This window comes from Rhinoderma darwinii, chromosome 5 (assembly GCF_050947455.1).
Source record: "Rhinoderma darwinii isolate aRhiDar2 chromosome 5, aRhiDar2.hap1, whole genome shotgun sequence".
NCBI classification, from domain to species: Eukaryota; Metazoa; Chordata; class Amphibia; order Anura; family Rhinodermatidae; genus Rhinoderma; species Rhinoderma darwinii.
Genome location: NC_134691.1, coordinates 189073697 through 189093546, shown reverse-complemented (window position 1 = coordinate 189093546; position 19850 = coordinate 189073697). Strand labels below are relative to the sequence as shown.

Below are 19850 nucleotides of genomic sequence, written 5' to 3'. Positions count from 1 at the left end.
AGTTTCTGTTGGAAGGATCCCCTGAAAATAAACTGATGACAGGGTCTTCCACTGAACTCGATGGAAGAATTCAGCACCAAGCCTTAACTTCCCCTGCAGTGACACCAAAAGGGGACATGAAGCCTTATGTGGTGCCCATTGAAAACATGCCGGACATGGAGAGGGGAGCGATCAGTGGACAACAACAAATGTGGTAGTAAGTTAAAGGTGTATTTAGGTTGTGCAGGAAAAGCTACGTTATTTGTTAGTAAGTTTGAAAGGGTTTCCTAATCTAAGAATGCTATGGATTATCACACTTTTGGATATGCCATAACATTGTGATGGGGGGAGGGGGGTCTGACCTCTGGAGCCACTGCTGATCACAAAAACAAAGTGACTGTAAGGGCCCCTTGAGCTTTTCTCCCACACAGTCGCGCTGCTAACCGCCCACAGTACTGGGAACCAGAGCTTAACTAGCTCTGTTGCCTGCTCGTTCTGAGGATCGGTGGGAGTCCGGGCAGTCGGACTCCCACCAATTATTAAGTGGTAGCCTGTCCTAGCAATATGCCTTTACTTCCTATAATACTATCCCTTTCATTTTGGGACTAGTGGATTTATACACTCGGATCTAGGATGCTTCTCGTGTTCTGTTATGCTTCACTGAACAAAACTGCAGGCATTTGTGAAGTGGAGGTTTGCTTTAAAATGCTCATGTGATGGTATGTGCTGTGGTTTTATTTTTGGACCTTAATAACCAGACACACACTTACCAATTTTTGGTATTCCCTGGTTTAACATCTAAGCTTTTATATAGGTTTATTTTTTTCTGAGACACGTGGGTTTTTGCTTTACCGTTTTTTTAATCCTACGAATAGTACTATTGTGGAGCATTGATTTTTTTGCTTACGGAGTTTGTTACACAGTGAAAACGTCCCTCTGTTCCTAGAGGAAGCGGACCCAGTTTAATGTCTGTATTGTGATATTTATCACAGTCAGAACTGATATGGATTTTATATGACCCAGCAGTTTTACCATAAGAAACCACGATGTATACAGGATGCAGATCTATTGCACTTTGTAATACCTAAACACTACTCATGGAGCACTGTGTATACAGAGACTGAAAAAAACCGGAAACCACTATAGACCAGTTATGCTTTGTGTCCGTAGATTCCAGTGATTATTCATGCAGTTGCTAGATCTGTGTTCTGTTCAAAAACAGGAGAGACGAGGTTAAATGTGGCCTGGAACTTGTTAAAAAAGGAAAAGGTCCCATACAATGCCGGTTAATTATTTTTTTCTGTTTGCACATTTTGTGCATGTTTTTGATTTAAAAATCAGATGTATAAAGTTATGCATTAATGGTATTTATGTGGGCTCATTCGCACAGAGTGAGGGGTCAGTAGACCGATTTGGCTGCTGTCCAGTGACTTGACCTTGAAAATCTAGGTCACAGCATCATTGTTAGTCAGCAGGGGATTACCATATAACAGCCTGAAGGGTACTGTTGGCAGTCATCCTCTGCCTGTTGGGCAATCTGAAGATTCTTTTAGTTTAGAGGTAAATTTGGTTGCAGGTGGGCTATGGGGCTATCTTCACCTCATTCTTGCTGCAGCATCTTATATGATATGGCTATGCATCAAGGATCCAAGGAACAGAAGTGAATAACTTTTTACATGACAACTCGTTGACGATGGTCTTATTCCCAGGTCACTCAGTGTTTCCTAATTTCATACAGATTCTAGTGCTCTCAGAAATGCTGGCCTTTCAGACACTTTTCTGTTCTGCTTAACTTTTTCTTGTTTTATGGCAACCCAACACAATTAAGGAGCTTTATCGAAACTAGTGCATGGGAAAATGGAAAAAGTTGCCTATAGCAACCAATTCGATTTTCAGAGGCTTTTTGAAAAAACGTAAACCATTACGTAATTGATTTGTCATGGGCAACTTCGCATTTTTCCTTGCACTAGTTTTGATCTACCCCTATTCTGAGAGTCCCATGCTGACTGGATAAATTTATAATCCTGGCAATAAACACATACAGATAATGTCAAGGTGTGAAAATATCTGACCAGTACTTGAGCAACACGACCTGCTTCACCAATCTTTATTTATGTTTTTGTCTAGCACTCTGTTCACACTGGCATCATGGGTACTTCTTATTTTCAGGTTCCTTGACTGATGCAATATTCTTTTTCCAACAAGTCCTAACGTAGCGAGACAAATTCTATTAACTTATTATCGATCTGTCAGACTTCCATCAGATGTTTTTTATTTTATTTATTATTTTAACCAGGCGGAAAAAGTAGAATGTTTGTCAGGGGCAGCGGAGCCCTGATACCAGTGTGATCAGGGCATAACGGTATTGTTTGCTTTTTCCATAATATGTTCCCAAAAGCTGTATGATGGGAAATGCTTTAATGTTAAAGGGGTTTTCTGGGACTTCAGTTAAGCTATTATTGGGTGTCCGACCCCTGGGACCCTTGCCGATCATCAGCATTAAGAGCGGTGCATCCCCTTAATGTTTTACCCCGACACAGTGGCTTGCATATGTTCCACTGTGCTTGGTACAGCAGTTGAGTCCCATGAGCACCATGGCCCCTTCATTCTGATCTGGCCGGGTTCAGGCCATTAAGAATAAAACACGGCCATCCGGATAGGCATCTGTATTTAAGGCCCAGACAACCCTTTTAAGTTAACGATTAGTCAGAATTTTCTAGTAATGTCAATATCTGTGGTGGTACTTATATATATATATTTTTTTTTTATTATGTTCAAGCAAAACCGAAAGGGAATGCAGCAGAGAATGTTCAGCCAGGTATGGAAATATTTATATAATTTTCTCCCATGATAGAAAAGATTCTAATTCTTCACTTAAAAGCTGGATCTGCAGACCCTTCTGATCTAGTTCTATGCCTCAAATGCTGCATTATGGTAAGTGCTATGGAGGCTACATAGTGATGTAGAAGTGGTGTCACGGCCACTGACTGTGCACCCATGTCAAGGATTAAAGAGGTAGCCCCACAAAGGATGTTTATCACCTATCCACAGGATGGGGTATAAATGTCTAATCACTGGGTAACCCATTCCTCACGGCACTACTGCAGTGAGGCGGAGTTTGAATGAAGCGGTGGCGCCCTGCCGCTGCAGTCAGTCTTTTGGACCCACGTACATGACCCAGCGCTGTACTCTGCTGATTTAGTCGGCCCTATAGACATTGTATAAAGCGGCATGGCGCATGTGTGACACAGCTCAATTCATATCTTCCTCACTGCGGTTATGCAGTTAGGAGGAATGTGCTGCTTAACTTTTATTTTTTTATGGAAACCCAACACAATTAGGGAGCTTTATCGAAACTATTGTGTGGGAAAATTAAAAAGTTGCCTCTGAAAATCTAGTTTCTAGAGGCTTTTTGGAAACACGTAAACCATTACGTGATTGATATGTCATGGGCAACTTCACATTTTTCCTTGCACTAGTTTTGATAAATCTACCCCTATTCTGAGAGTCCCATGCTGACTGGATAAATTTATAAGCCTGGCAATAAACACATACAGATAATGTCAAGGTGTGAAAATATCTGACCAGTACTTGAGCAACACCACCTGCTTCACCAATCTTTATTTATGTTTTTGTCTAGCGTTCTGTTCACACTGGCATCGTGGGTACTTCTTATTTTCAGGTTCCTTGACTGATGCAATATTCTTTTTCCAACAAGTCCTAATGTATCGAGACAGATTCTATTGACTTATTATCGATCTGTCCGACTTACATCAGATGTTTTTTATTTTTTGTTTTATTTATTATTTTAACCAGGCGGAAAAAGTAGAATGATTGTCAAGGCAGCGGAGACCTGATACCAGTGTGATCAGGGCCTAAAGGCAATGTTCCCTCTAAGTCTTGGCAGCTCCTAAGCGGGGCAGTTAGGGAACAGGCAAGTCTCCGTCAATGGTAGGCGATCTGATGACCATAAGTAATACCCCCAGTAAATGCTAATATAGCGACTAAATAAGAGAATAAGGAAACTTTTATTTTAAATTACTTTTACTTTTTTAAATACTATAATATTACAAGTACAGCAGTAAAACAGATTGTTAGAAACCCCAATTATAGGCATCAATGAAAGAATCCTTCATTACACCACTGCCCCTATAGATAGCACTACACAGTCCACCTGTAGATAGTGCCACAAACCCCCTTTAGAGAGCGCCACACAGCCTCTGTGCATAGTGCCACACAGCCTCTGTGCATAGTGCCACACACATCCCCCTGTGGACGGCTCCGCCCTCCCCCTCCCTTGTGGACGGCTTCGCCCTCCTCCCCCCCCCTGTGGACGGCTTCGCCCCCCCCCCCTGTGAACGGCTTCGCCCCCCCCCCCTGTGAACGGCTTCGCCCCCCCCCTGTGAACGGCTTCGCCCCCCCCCCCTGTGAACGGCTTCGCCCCCCCCCCCCTGTGAACGGCTTCGCCCCCCCCCCCCTGTGAACGGCTTCGCCCCCCCCCCCTGTGAACGGCTTCGCCCCCCCCCTGTGGACGGCTTCGCCCCCCCCCCTGTGGACGGCTTCGCCCCCCCCTGTGGACGGCTTCGCCCCCCCCCTGTGGACGGCTTCGCCCCCCCCCCCCTGTGGACGGCTTCGCCCCCCCCCCCTGTGGACGGCTTCGCCCCCCCCCCCTGTGGACGGCTTCGCCCCCCCCCCTGTGGACGGCTTCGCCCCCCCCCCTGTGGACGGCTTCGCCCCCCCCCCCTGTGGACGGCTTCGCCCCCCCCCCCCTGTGGACGGCTTCGCCCCCCCCCCACCCCCCCCTGTGGACGGCTTCGCCCCCCCCCACCCCCCCCTGTGGACGGCTTCGCCCTCTCCCCCACCCCCCCCCTGTGGACGGCTTCGCCCTCTCCCCCACCCCCCCCCTGTGGACGGCTTCGCCCTCTCCCCCACCCCCCCCCTGTGGACGGCTTCGCCCTCTCCCCCACCCCCCCCCCTGTGGACGGCTTCGCCCTCTCCCCCACCCCCCCCCTGTGGACGGCTTCGCCCTCTCCCCCACCCCCCCCCTGTGGACGGCTTCGCCCTCTCCCCCACCCCCCCCCTGTGGACGGCTTCGCCCTCTCCCCCACCCCCCCCCTGTGGACGGCTTCGCCCTCTCCCCCACCCCCCCCCTGTGGACGGCTTCGCCCTCTCCCCCACCCCCCCTGTGGACGGCTTCGCCCTCTCCCCCACCCCCCCCCTGTGGACGGCTTCGCCCTCTCCCCCACCCCCCCCCTGTGGACGGCTTCGCCCTCTCCCCCACCCCCCCCCCCGTGGACGGCATCGCCCACCCTCCCATCCCCCCCCCCCCTGTGATGTGGACGGCTTTTCCCTCTTCCCCCCCCCCCCCCCGTGGACGGCTTTGCCCTCGCCCCGCCCCCCCCCCCCCTGTGGATTGCTCATAACTTGCTCAAAAATGATAGTTTTTCAAAATAAAAAACACTGCTGTTATCTACATTACAGCGCCGATCAGACTATGTAGGAGGTAGGGCACTTCTAATCTGGTGACAGAGCCTCTTTAAGGCCCAGACAACCCTTTTAAGTTAACGATTAGTCAGAATTTTCTAGTAATGTCAATATCTGTGGTGGTACTTATATATATATATTTTTTTATTATGTTCAAGCAAAACCGAAAGGGAATGCAGCAGAGAATGTTCAGCCAGGTATGGAAATATTTATATAATTTTCTCACATGATAGAAAAGATTCTAATCACTTAAAAGCTGGATCTGCAGACCCTTCTGATTTAGTTCTATGCCTCAAATGCTGCATTATGGTAAGTGCTATGGAGGCTACATAGTGATGCAAAAGTGGTGTCACGGCCACTGACTGTGCACCCATGTCAAGGATTAACCCCTTAATGACCGCCAATACGCCGTTTCACGGCGCTGCATCAGAATAACTAAACCGAGCAGGGAGCTGTCAAATCTCCCTGCTCTCAGCTACCAGATGTAGCTGAGGGCTGGGGGCATCCGTGCTCGAACATGTGAGATCGATATTAGTATCGATCTCACCTGTTTAATCCCTCAGATGCGGTGCTCAATGGCATGCGCCACATCTGAGTGGTTTTGGAGAGAGGGAGGGAGCTCCCTCTCATCCCACTGACACCCGGCGATAAGATAGCCGAGTGTCTGTGTCTCCAATGGCAGCCGGGACCTAATAAAGGCCCCCAGGTCTGCCTGTAGTGAATGCCTGCCTGTAGTGAATGCCTGCTAGGTCATGCCGGAGGCATGTCCTAGCAGATGCCTGTCCGTTTTAAACGGACAGGCAGCAATACACTGCAATATAAAGACAATTGGATGATCGCATATTAAAGTCCCCTAGTGGGACTAGTAAAGTAAAAAAAAAAAGTTGCATAAAGTTAAATTTAAAAAAATGTGAAAAAAAGAAATGAAAAACCAACTTTTTCTCATTAGATAATGCTTTACTATTAAAAAAAACAAAAACACAATAAAGCAAAAAAGTTACACATATTTGGTATCGCCGCGACCGTAACGACCCCGACTATAAAGCTGTTACATTATTTAACCCGCACGGTGAACGCCGTAAAAAATGTAATAAAAAAACAATGGAAAAATTGCTGTTTTCTGTTAATCCTGACTTTAAAAAAAATGTGATAAAAAGTGATCAAAAAGTCGCATCTACTCCAAAATGGTACCAATAAAAACTACAAGCCGTCCCGCAAAAAAAACTGCATCGGCGGAACAATAAAAAAAAGTTATGGCTCTTCAAATATGGAGACACAAAAACAAATAATTTTGAAAAAAAAGTGTTTTTACTGTGTAAGTAGTAAAACATACAAAATCTATACAAATTTGGTATCTTTGCAATCGTAACAACCTGTTTAATAAAGTTATTGTGTTATTTATACCACACGGTAAACGACGTAGATCTAGGATGCAAAAAAAAGATTGGCGAAATTTCAAGTTTTCTTCTATCCCCCCACCCCAAAAAAAGTTAATAAAAGTTAATGAATAACTTGTGTATCCCAAGTACAACTTGTCGAGCAAAAACAAGACCTTTATACAGCTATGTCGACGCAAAAATAAAAAAGTTCTAGCTCTTCGAATGTGACGATGGAAAAACGTTAAAAATGGCATTGTCATTAGGGCCCAGAATGCAAGCAGTGGGAAGGGGTTAAAGAGGTAGCCCCACAAAGGATGTTTATCACCTATCCACAGGATGGGGTATAAATGTCTAATCACTGGGTACCCCGTTCCTGCTCACGGCACTACTGCAGTGAGGAGGAGTTTGAATGAAGCGGTGGCGCCCTGCTGCTGCAGTCAATGTCTTTTGGACATGACCCAGCGCTGTACTCGGCTGATTTAGTCGGCCCTATAGACATTGTATAAAGCGGCATGGCGCATGTGTGACACAGCTCAATTCATATCTTCCTCACTGCAGTTATGCAGTGAGGAGGTATGTGCTGCTTAACGTTTTTTTTTGTTTTTTTTTGTTTTTTTTTATGGATACCCAACACAATTAAGGAGCTTCATCGAAACTAGTGCATGGGAAAATTAAAAAGTTGCCTATAGCAACCAATCAGCTTTTCAGAGGCTTTTTTGAAAAATGTAAACCATTACGTGATTGATTTGTCATGGGCAACTTCACATTTTTCCTTGCAGTAGTTTTGATAAATCTACCCCTACTGAGAGTCACATTCACATGCTGACTGGATAAATTTATAATCCTGGCAATATACACATACCGATAATGTCAAGGTGTGAAAATATCTGACCAGTACTTGAGCAATACGACATGCTTCTACTATCTATATTTATATTTTTGTCAAGCACTCTGTTCACACTGGCATCATGGGTATATGGCAATGCCTATATATAAGGTTGATATTCTAATTCTGTCAGCAGAGCATTGTATTAAAAATGGATAGCCCCCCCCCCCCCACCACCACCACCACCACCACATGTCTTGTCATGTGTCGGGGGGGCGATCCATTTTTAATACAATGCTCTGCTGACAGAATTAGTCCTCAGTTTGTGTAGATGTGACGGACTGCAGCTGCTGGCTCAAACTCTAGCACAAATAGATAGCAATTTGCTATCAACCTTATATAAAGATATTGTGCCATATTGATCAGTCAATATCAGCTTGCATTGAGTATTTCAATTGTATGTGGTTCGTAATTATTGGGGGTCCGACCCCTGGGGCCCTTGCCAATCATCGGAATTAAGAGCTCTGCATCCCCTTATTTTTTTTACCCTGATGCAGTGGCTTGCGTATGTTTCACTGTGCTAGGTACAGCAGTTGAGTCCCATGAGCACCATGGCCCCTTCATTCTGATCTGGCCAGGTTCAGGCCATTAAGAATAAAACACGGCCATCCGGATAGGCATCTGTATTTAAGGCCCAGACAACCGTTGTTAACTATTAGCATTCTTTAGAATGTAATGTACACTAAAATATACGGAATGGTCTTTTAATCAGAATTTTGTTTTTATATTCAAGCAAAACCGAAAGGGAATGCAGCAGTGAATGTTCAGCCAGGTATGGAAATATTCATATAATTTTGTCACATAATAGAAAAAAATAATTCTTCTTTTAAAAGCTGGATCAGCAGACCTACTGATCTAGTTCTATGCCTCAAATGCTGCATTATGGTAAGTGCTATTGAAGGTTACAAAGTGATGCAAAAGTGCGGTCACGGCCACAAACTGCACCCATGTGAAGGAATAAAGGGTTTGTCTACAACTGATGACCCTATCCACCGGATAGGTCATCAGTATATCATCGGTGCGGGACCGACACTCGGACTCTGCTCCGACTGCCTCTGGGTAACGGATGTTATGGTCCATTATGCGATGTATGGAGCTGGAAGCAGTTAGCTCCGTACATAGCATAGCGGCCGAACTGCAACTCTGCTCCTATTCACATAAATAACCAACTGCTTCCGGCATGTACGTCTGCCGCTCGGTGGCAGCCGGAGCGGCTTAACGGTGCGGGGTCTGGGTGTCGGAACCCCACAGATTATGTACTAATGATGTATCCGTTTTATAGGTCATCAGTTTTCCCAGTAGTGGTTGCCCCACGAAGGATATTAATCACCTATGGAATAAATGTCTAATCACTGCTGCAGTGAAGGAGGGGTTTGAATGAAGCGGTGGCACCCTGCCGCTGCAGTCAGTCTTTTGGCCCAACGAACATGACCCAGCGCTGTATTCGGCTGATTTCATCAGCCCTATAAACATTGAATAAAGCGGCATGGCGCATGTGTGACGCCGCTCAATTCATTTATCATTCTCACTGCGGTTGTGCAGGGAGGAGCAATGGGGGGCTAGGGACCCCCATTCTAGTTGTTTGTTGGACCCACAGCAAGCAGACATTTATCACCTATTCTGTGGATAGCTGATAAATGTCCTTCGTGGGACAATCCCTTTAATCTTTGTTAACAATATTTTTATAATGTTGTTAATAATCAGCACATTTGTTATGTGTCAAACATATGCGATTTTGTTATTATTGGTACAAGAGTTTTGAAAGATACAGCCCATCACATGGTAAAATGGGAAGAAGCTCACTATAGCAGTTTAGGTTTGTGTTCCTTTCTAAATGCAAATGATGGAGCCTTATCTACAGCACAAAACTGTGTAAAATTGTAACCTATACTATAGCTATACCTTTCGTTTAATATGTCAGGTACAGATTTCGTTTTCTTAACATTGTTTATATTATTAAAAGTGTGCTTGAAACACCCTAAGGCTTCATGCCCTCTTCAGTCTTTTCCTTCAAGGTGCTAACCGTTTTTCAGACGGCTAGCACCCTGACCAATTCATTTCAATGGGGCCATGCACACTTCAGTTTTTTTGATGGTCCCGTTTCTCCGTTCCGACAAAAGTAGAGCATGTCCTACTTTGGTCCGAGATTCCCTGACCGTGAGGCCCATGCAAGTCAAAGGAGCCGTCAAAAAAAACTGAAGGCACGCGGAAGGCATCCGTGTGCAGTCGTGTGTGACGGAGCCGTTGCCTTGCAACGGCCGGGCGGGCAGAGATACACATACAGTCAGCTACTGCACTGCACCAATCGGCAGCTCCTTCTCTCTGTCAGCACTGAGAGAGGAGAGGCTGCTGATCAGTGCTAGAACGCAGCGATATTAAGAAAAATAAGTTCATACAGACCCCGGCCGCTGTCTTGGTGACACGTCCCTCTTCTGATGTCCAGTCCGACCTCCCTGGATGACGCGGCAGTCCACGTGACCGCTGCAGCCTGTAATAATTCCACTGAATGCTACAAAAAAAAAACCTGTGGGGTATAAAAACGCTAACGATACCCCTAGAAAAGTTACTTGAGGGGTGTAGTTTCCAAAATGGGGTCACTTTTGGGGGGTTTCCACTGTTTTGGTCCCACCAGGGCGTTGCAAACCCGACATGGCACTGAAAACCAATCCAGCAAAATCTGCTCTCCAAAATCCAGATGGCGCTTCTTCCCTTCTGAGCCCTGCTGTGAGTCCAAACATCCGTTTATGACCACATATGTGGTATTGCCGTAATCAGGAGAAATTGCTTTACAAATGTTGGGGTGCTTTTTCTCCTTTATTCCTTGTAAAAATGTAACAATTTTTATGTTTTCGCAGAAAAAAAAGGTGATTTTCATCTTCACGGACTAATTCCACTAAATTCTGCAAAAAAAACTGGGGTCAAAATGCTAACTATATCCCTAGAAAAATGTCTTGAGGGGTGTAGTTTCCAAAATGGGGTGACTTTTGAGGGGGGGGGGTTCGACTGTTTAGGCACCACAAGACCTCTTCAAACTTGACATGGTGCTTAAAATATATTCCTAAAAAAAAGGAGGTCCCAAAATCCACTAGGTTCTCCTTTGCTTCTGAGGCCTGTGCTTCAGTCCATTAGGACACTAGGGCCACATGTTGGATATTTCTAAAAACTACAGAATCTGGGCAATAAATATTGAGTAGCATTTCTATGGTAAAACGTTCTGTGTTACAGGAAAAAATGTATTACAAATGAATTTCAGTAAAAAAAAATTAATTTGAAAATGTCACCTACTTTGCCTTAATTCCTGTGAAATGCCTAAAGGGTTAAAATACTTTCTGAATGCGGTTTTGAATACTTTGAGGGGTGCAGTTTTCAAAATGGGGTGATTTATGGGGACTTTCTAATATATAAAGCCCTCAAAGCCGCTTCAGAACTGAACTGGTCCCTGAAAAAACAGCCTTTTGGAACTTTCTTGAAAATATGAGAAATTGCTGCTAAAGTTCTAAGCCTTGTAACGTCCTAGAAAAATAAAAGGACGTGAAAAAAATGATGCAAACATAAAGTTGACATGGAAAATATAAACTAGTAACTTTTATGTGGTTTTACTATCTGTTTTACATGTAGATGCATTTAAATTTAGAAAAATGCAAATTTTCGCTAAAATGTGATGTTTTTCACAAATATTTAATTTATCTACTAAATTAACATAAAGTACAATATGTCACGAGAAAACAATCTCCGAATCGCTTGGATAGGTAAAAGAATTCCGAAGTTACCACATAAAGTCCGATTTGAAAAAAAATCATCTGTGTCCACAAGGCGAAACCAGGCTGTGTCCTGAAGGGGTTAATGGTTTTTTGTTTTTTTTTTATAAGATACATTTTTATGAAACCTTTTCATAGGTTTACAATACTAAAAAAAAAAAAAAAAGCAATCCCTCTTCAAAACCCCTCCCTTAGTATGGCATTGTCTAAAGGCCTATTTACACTGGCCAATTACCGAGAAAACGAGCGTTCATACAATTCTCGTTGCCGATAATTGCCCTGTGTAAACAGGGCAGTTATCAGCAGATGAACGAGCAACCGCTCGTTTATCTGCTGATTTGTATTGTTCTAAAAACGTTAAATATTCTCGTTGTCTGCAGCACATCTCCCTGTGTAAAAAGGGAGATTCGTTGCCGACATAACCCCTTCCCGACTGCTCCTTGTAGATTAACGGGCTGTAGCATTGTTCCTTGTGCAGGCAGCCTGTTAATCTACGTGTGCTCTTAAAGAGAATGTGACGCTAGAAAAAAATGTATTTTTTTTTTAGTTAAACAATTAGTGTATAGGTGATTAAACATTGTTCTAATTTTTTTCACGAGTCAGGAAATATTATAAATTAGATTCTAATTTATAATATTTCCCAGTGCTGGTCACTAGATGGAGCAATTCCCAAAATTGCAGCATTGCATGTGGTAAAGCAACCACATTGCTTTATGCTGCAAAATTTGAGAAAACTCACTCGCTCCAGTGAGCTCTCAGAATCCCCCCCTCCTTTATCCTGGCTAGTGCCGGGAGAAACGAGGGGATTGAACGGTCAAACCTCCTACACTGTGTCGCCATTTTTTGAGCTAACACACAGTGTAGTAGGTTTACATACACTAGTAAACACACAGTAAAACACTTACATACACAGAAATAACTTACCTGCTCCAGTCGCCGCCGCTCCCTCCGGTCCGTCCGCTCCGTCTGCTACCGCCGCGACTTCCGGTCTACAGGAAAATGGCGCCGGACGGCGCACAGTTCAACTTGGACTGTGTGGGAGCGGCGCATGTGCCGTTCCCACACAGACGGCGTACAGCATAGTGAATGGAACGGGCCCCGTTCGCATTCACTATGAGACTGTAGCTGCCGTATTCCATGTCTGTATGTGTCGTTAATCGACACATACAGAAATGGGAAAAAAAATGGCAGCCCCCATAGGGAAGAAAAAGTTCAAAAATAAAAAAAAGTAAAACACAAATATAAAAGTTTTTAATAAAACACTAAAATCAAACTGATGTAAAAAAAAAAAATTCCCGTGACACTGTTCCTTTAACAGAGCACACAGGCGATCCCCGCAGCCCGGCATCAACAAGTACGGGCTGCTACTAGCAGCCTTAGTACTGGGGGAAAACATCGGGTCGGATCACATTGGTGATCCGAACTGATTAACCCCTTAAATGCGGCTGTCAATAGCGACTGCCGCATTTAAGTTGTTACAACAAGATCGGCACCCCGCTACGCGTTTGCGGGGATTCGATTGTTGCTATGGCAACCAGAAGCCTAACAAAGGCTTCCGGTCTGCCATCTATGGAAAACTGACAGGTATAATACCTTGCAATACATAAGTATTGCAGGGTATTATAACAATGATCTAACAATTGGATCTTCAAGTCCCTAGTGGGACTATTAAGTAAAAAAAAGTTCAACATTTTTAAAAAAAGTTACATTTCAATTTAATAAAATAAAAAACCGCCATTTTTCCCTCTAAAAAGTCCTTTATTAGAAAAAAATAAAGTATGCTTAATTGGTATCGCCGCGTCCGTAACGGCCTGAACTATAAAAATCGAATGTCATTTATCCCGCACGGTGACCAACATAAAAAAATAATTAAAAATGATACCAGAATCACTATTTTTAGTCACTTCAGTTCCCAACATTTTTTATAAATAGCGATCAAAAAGTCACATGTACTCAAAAATTGTACCAATAAAAACTACAGTTTGTTCCTAAAAAAAACAAGCCCTCACACAACTTCCTTGATGGAAAAATAAAAAAGTTGTGGCTCTTGGAATAAGGCGACATAAAAACTAAATATTGTTTTTTAAAACCGTTATTTTATCGTGCAAACCCCGTTAAACATAAAAAACATATACATATGGTTTCGCCGTAATCGCATCGACCCACAGAATAAATTAAATGTAATTTATAGCGCACGACGAACGGCGTAAAAAAAATAGATGTTTTCAAGGCCTAATTACACTAAGTTCAGCAAAAAATCTATGGGATCAAAATGCTCACTATACCTCTAGATAAATTACTTTTAGGGCTGTAGTTTCCCAAATGGGTTCACTTCTGGGGAATGCCCACTGTTTTGGTCCCGCAGGGGCTTTGCAAATGCGACATGACACCCGAAAACCAATCCCGTAAACTTGAGCTCCAAAAGCCAAATGGCGCTCCTTCTCTTCTGAGCCCTGCTGTGTGTCCAAACAGCCATTTATTACCACATATAGGGTATTGCCGTAATCAGGAGAAATTGGTTTACAAATCTTGGGGTGCTTTTTTCTTCTTTATTCCTTGTAAAAATTTATCAATTCTAAGTTTTATAAGGGTTTAAAGTTAAAATGCTCCATACCCCTTGATAAATTCCTTGAGGGATGAAGTTTGCCAAATGGTGTCTTTTTGCGGGTGTTTCCACTATTTTGGTCTCTCAAGACCTCTTCAAACCTGACATGGTGCCTAAAATATATTCTAATAAAAAGGAGGCCCCAAAATCCTCTAGGTGCTTCTTTGCGTCTGAGGACGGTGCTTCAGTCCATTACCACATTAGGGCCACATGTGGGATATTTATAAAAACTGCAGAATCTGGGCAATAAATATTCAGTTGCGTTTCTCTGGTAAAACCAAAGCTTTTGTGTTACAGAAAAAAATGGATTTTCTGACAAACCTTTTTTTTGTAAATTTCCCCTCTACTTTGCTTTAATTCCTGTGAAACACCTAAAGGGTTAAGAAACTTTCTCAATGCTGTTTTGAAAACGTTGAGGGGTGCAGTTGTTAAAATTGAGTTACTTATGGGGGTTTCTAATATATAATGCCCTCAGTCACTTCAGAAATGAACTGGTACCTATAAAAATAGGTTTTTGCCTAAGGAGCACCTCTTCCATCAGTGTCCCCTTAGTAAAGGCGGTAACGCTGAGGCGGTGCTCCTGTTGCTGAGTTTATCTGGGAAATAGAGTTCGGGTGAGTGTTACTAACCCCTCTCCCCAAAATCGGACCACCGCTTTTGCACTGTAGCAGTCAGCTGGACCAGCCCTTACCCTGGTGTTTTTTCATGGTCTTTCTGCGCTTCCTGAACACTTTTTTTTTATTCTATGGCCGACACCTTTGCGCTGGTGGTGCCACTTTGCGCTGCGCTGCGCTGCACAGGCTATCATGGGGAATAATGCCTCTCCCCTGACTGGCCGGTCTGCTCACATGACTGTCAGCGGCCAGTCGAGGACCTCTGTGAACGGGGCTTCAGCGTTCCTGTCTGCTATCCTCCATTTGGCCGGATGCTACAGGGGACACAGGACATCCTGAACAGAGCTGCTGCTTGCCTCAGGAGGACATCTTGAAAGTGGGTAGGATTAGCCTTTGCTTCTCTACTCCCCTACAGGAGCCTTAGCCTACGGGCGCTGAGTCAGTTTTCCTAAGGGAGCATACTAATTTTCTCACTGTTCGTTTTCAGTCAGTTTCACTTCTCTATCAGCGCTCGGTGAAACAGCCATTATTCCTTAATTAGGAGTGCTCCTGGCTACGCAGTTTGATCTTCTTTTAACTACTTCAGTGGAAGTTAAGTAACACACACTACTGCCATGTCTGACCCTAAAGGGGAACGCGCACGCCAGACTACCTTTTGTCATTCAGTATGCCTGCTCAAAGTGAAATACTAAATTTCCTTGTGGTTAGTCTACATCCTTATGTGATGCATGCCGACCTTCTAGCCAAATATCTGCACCCTTTCCACCCCTAGTGTTGCTCATCCCTTTCCCGGACGGTTGTTAACCTGGCGAACATTAATCGTTCCACCTTAGGTGGCATGTGTGCCCATCCGCCGGAATGTTCTGCCTGTCCTCATATGGACTCCCCACCCATGTCTTCCCCTCGAAGTCGACCCCACAAGTGAGCTAGAGCTTCTCACTTGTCTTCATGTTCATCGTCCCCTTCTGTTTCACCTTCCCCATGTGGGCAAGGTGTTTCTGGCCCTGAAGTCCGGTATGTTGCCTCCTCTCCTCCTAGAGAGGTTTTGTCTGTAAATTATCGGATTTGGTTGGTAGGGGTTCTACCCCTCTACCCACCTTCCACTGACAATTTCTTTTTCTTAAGCACTAACATTCTCAGTCTTTTTTTCCAGCCCACTCGGAACCAGAGGGCATGGTCTTTAAGGAATGGAAACTCCTGGACAAGCAGTTTGCCCACTCTAGGCGTCTGAATATTTTCTACCCCAAAGAGGGCACTTTTTTCCACATGGGTGCGGCCTTCGGTGGTAGGTCCTCCCGGTTTCTTGCCTAACCAAGGCTACTACCTTACCACTGTTTCCACTTCAAGGATTTTCTGGATCGCCTTTTCTAAAACTACTATGGATGTCTTCTGTTATGCCCTTCGCCCGATTTTTTGCATCTGTCCAATCTGCACCAATCTTCCTAGAATAGACCTAACCGCACTGCTCCTGCCAAAAAGGCCGGTCTGTGTTTTTTGCTCTTTTAGTGGTTTCTCTAACACCACTTTCTCCAGGCCGCAGACTCACCAGGATCAGAAGGCCAAACCTTCCTTCAAGACCTGGCCCTCCTGGCGCCCCCGACCTCCACCTGTAAAGGGAGGAGCTGGCAAGGCCACTTTCGCCTGGCGGAGGGCCTCCACTCAACTTGCTTTGGGTGGATGGCAGGCTTCTGCACTTAAAGGACTTCTGGCTCTCTCAAATTTCAGACACCTTAGTTTAGGAGGTGTTATCTTTGGGATATAAAAGTTTGCCAGCCTCCCACCAGAGCGTTTCTTTATGTCCGCTGTTCCAAGGCACTTGTTTTTTCAACATGCATCCACTTCAGCGGCAGTTCCTCTCCCAGTGGGACAGATCCCTGTAAGCCCTGGATCTGAAAATCCTCCTTTCGGTCCGTTGCTCGCTTTGGTTGTGGATCACTTCTCTGGCCATTCCCCAGGGGCACTCTTTCATTCCGCTGAACTGACTGATCCTCTCCACGGATGCCACCCTCAAGGGATGGGGGGGGCACCATTTGGGAGCACATGGATCAGGGGCTTAGGTCCCCACAAGAATCTTCCTTTCCTGTCAACATTCTGGAGTTAAGAGAGCCATCTTTCTGCGTTTTCTTCACTATTAAAAAGCAGAAGTAAATAACTTTACATTACATGACTAAAATCCGTCCGTCTCCGCACACCCGGTGAGAGTTCAGACGGACAATGCCGCGGCCGTGGGTTATCCGTATTACCAGGGCGGCACTTGCAGTTATAGCCGAGGCCTCCAGGATCTTGGTCAGGGCGAAAGCTCATGTTCTGGCTCAGTGGTTCAAATTCCCAGGGTCGAAAATTAGATTGCGGACTTCCTCCAGTCATGAAACTATGGATCCTGGGAAATGGTCTCTACACCAAGACATCTTCGACCAAATTTGTCTCAGGTGGGGTCGTCCGGATGTGGACTTGATGGCCTTCAGATTCAATCACCAGGTTCTCAGCTTCAGTTGCCAAGTTCCGAGCTTCATCTCCCGAGCTCGGGATCCAGAGGCCAGTGCTGTGTATACTCTCGTGGCGTCATGGTCGGAGTTCAGTTTTCTGTAAGTCTACCCTCTCCTTCTGCAGTTCCTTCGGCTCAAGGCGGTGGGAAATGCTACCGTTCTGGTGGCCTCGGATTGGCCGCACCGCTGTTGGCACTCGAACCTTGTGTCCCTGTTAGACGACGTCCTCTGGCCTTATCTCTCCATCCCGACCTTCTCTCTCATGGACCTCTCTTTCACCATAATTTTAAGGTCACTACATTGCTGTTACAGCTGCCGTTTTGAGAGATCGTGGTTTATTTGGAGAGTGTTTTCCTCACTATAATTAAAGCCAGAGAGTCGTCTTCAGCGCACATCTATCATCGTACATGGAAGGCTTACCTGAAGAAAAAAAAACACTATAGACCAGTTCTGCTTTGTGTCTGTAGATTCCAGTGATTATTCATGTAGTTACTAGATCTGTGTTCTGTTCAAAAACAGTAGTGAAGTTAAATGTGGACTGTATCAACAGCTAATGGTGTCGATTTGGCCTGAAACGTGTTAAAAAAGGAAAAGGTTCCATACAATGCCTGTTGCATTTTTTTCTGTTGCACTTTTTGTGCATGTTTTTAATTTATGTTCTTAGATGTATAAAGTTATACATTAATGGTATTTATATGGGCTCATTCGCACAGAATGGCCACACATTTGAGGGGTCAGTGGACAGATTTGGCTGCTGTCCAGTGACTTGGCCTTGAAAATCTTGATCACAGCATCATTGTTAGTCAGCAGAGGATTACCATATAACAGCCTGAAGGGTACTGTTGGCAGTCATCCTCTGCCTGTTTGGCAATCTGAAGATTCTTTTAGTTTAGAGGTAAATTTGGTTGCAGGTGGGCTATGGGGCTTTCTTCACCTCATTCTTGCTGCAGCATCTTATTTGATATGGCTATGAATCAAGGATCCAAAAAGCAGAAGTAAATAACTAACTTTAGATTACATGACAAATCTCGTTGACGATGGTCTTATTCCCAGGTCACTCAGTGTTTCCTAACTTCATGCAGATTCTAGTGCTCTCAGAAATGCTGGGCTTGCAGACACTTTTCTGTGCTGCTTTAGATTTTTTGTTTTTGTTTTATGGAAACCCAACACAATTAAGGAGCTTTATCGAAACTAGTGCATGGGAAAATGGAAAAAGTTGCCTATAGCAACCAATTCGATTTTCAGAGGCTTTTTTGAAAAATGTAAACCATTACGTGATTGATTTGTCATGGGCAACTTCACATTTTTCCTTGCACTAGTTTTGATAAATCTACCCCATCTCTGAGAGTCACATTCACATGCTGACTGGATAAATTTATAATCCTGGCAATAAACACATACAGATAATGTCAAGGTGCGAAAATATCTGACCAGTACTTGAGCAACACCACCTGCTTCACCTACCTTTATTTGTTTTGGTCTACCGCTCTGTTCACACTGGCATCATGGGTACTTCTTTTTTTTTCAGGTTCCTTGACTGATGCAATATTCTTTTTCCAACAAGTCATAAAGTATCCAGACAGATTTTATTAACTTATTATCGATCTGTCAGACTTCCATCAGATTTTTGTTTATTTTATTTATTATTTTAACCAAGTGGAAAAAGTAGAATGTTTGTCAGGGGTAGAGGAGCCCTGATACCAGTGTGATCAGGGCATAAAGGTATTATTTGCTTTTGCCATAATTTGTTCCCAAAAGCTCTTTATGGTAAATGCCCTAATGTTAAAGGGGTTTTCTGGGACTTCAGTTAAGATATTATTGGGGGTCCGACCCCTGGGATACATGCCGATCATCGGAATTAAGAGCGGTGCATCCCTTAAATTTTTACCCCGACGTAGTGGCTTGCATATGTTTCACTGTGCTTGGTACTGCAGTTGAGTGACATGAGCACCATGGCCCCTTCATTCTGATCTGGCCGGGTTGAAGCCATTATGAATGTAACGTGGCTATCCGGATAGGCATCTGTATTTAAGGCCCAGACAACCGTTGTAAGTTAACTTAGCATTCTTTAGAAAGTAATGTACACTAAAATATACAAAAAGGTCTTTTAGTCAGAATTTTCTAGTAATGTCAATATCTGTGGTGGTACTTACACTGTCTTTTTGTTGGTTTTTTTTTTATGTTCAAGCAAAACCGATATGGAATGCAGTAGTATCGAATGTTCAGCCAGGTATGGAAATATTTATATCATTTTCTCACAGCATAGGAAAAAAAATAATTCTGATTTCAAAGACTGGATCTGCAGACCTGCTGATCCAGTTATGTCTCAAATGCTGCATGGATAGGGGATAAATCACTGGATGCCCCATTTCTCCTCACTGCACTGCTGCAGTGAAGGAGGAGTTTGAATGAAGCGGTGGCACCCTGCCGCTGCAGACCATGCATTTGGGCCAACGGACATGACCATTACGAATAAAACATGGCCATCCGGATAGGCATCTGTATTTAAGGCCCAGACAACCGTTGTAAGTTAACTATTGGCATGCTTTAGAATGTAATGTACACTAAAATATACGGAAAGGTCTTTTAATCAGAATTTTTTTTTTATGTTCAAGCAAAACCGAAAGGGAATGCGGCAGTGAATGTTCAGCCAGGTATG

General features: G+C 44.2%; 1 protein-coding gene across 1 annotated transcript in view; it reads left to right on the top strand.

The window, feature by feature from the left end:
* Positions 1–19850, top strand: part of LOC142652534 (uncharacterized) — a 143743-nt gene that overhangs the window by 66101 nt on the left and 57792 nt on the right. Inside the window, exons 7-11 of the mRNA XM_075828179.1 lie at positions 2759–2797; positions 5622–5660; positions 8462–8500; positions 19380–19421; positions 19807–19845. Of these exons, the coding sequence (XP_075684294.1) occupies positions 2759–2797; positions 5622–5660; positions 8462–8500; positions 19380–19421; positions 19807–19845 (198 nt within the window). The remainder of the gene's footprint in view (positions 1–2758; positions 2798–5621; positions 5661–8461; positions 8501–19379; positions 19422–19806; positions 19846–19850) is intronic.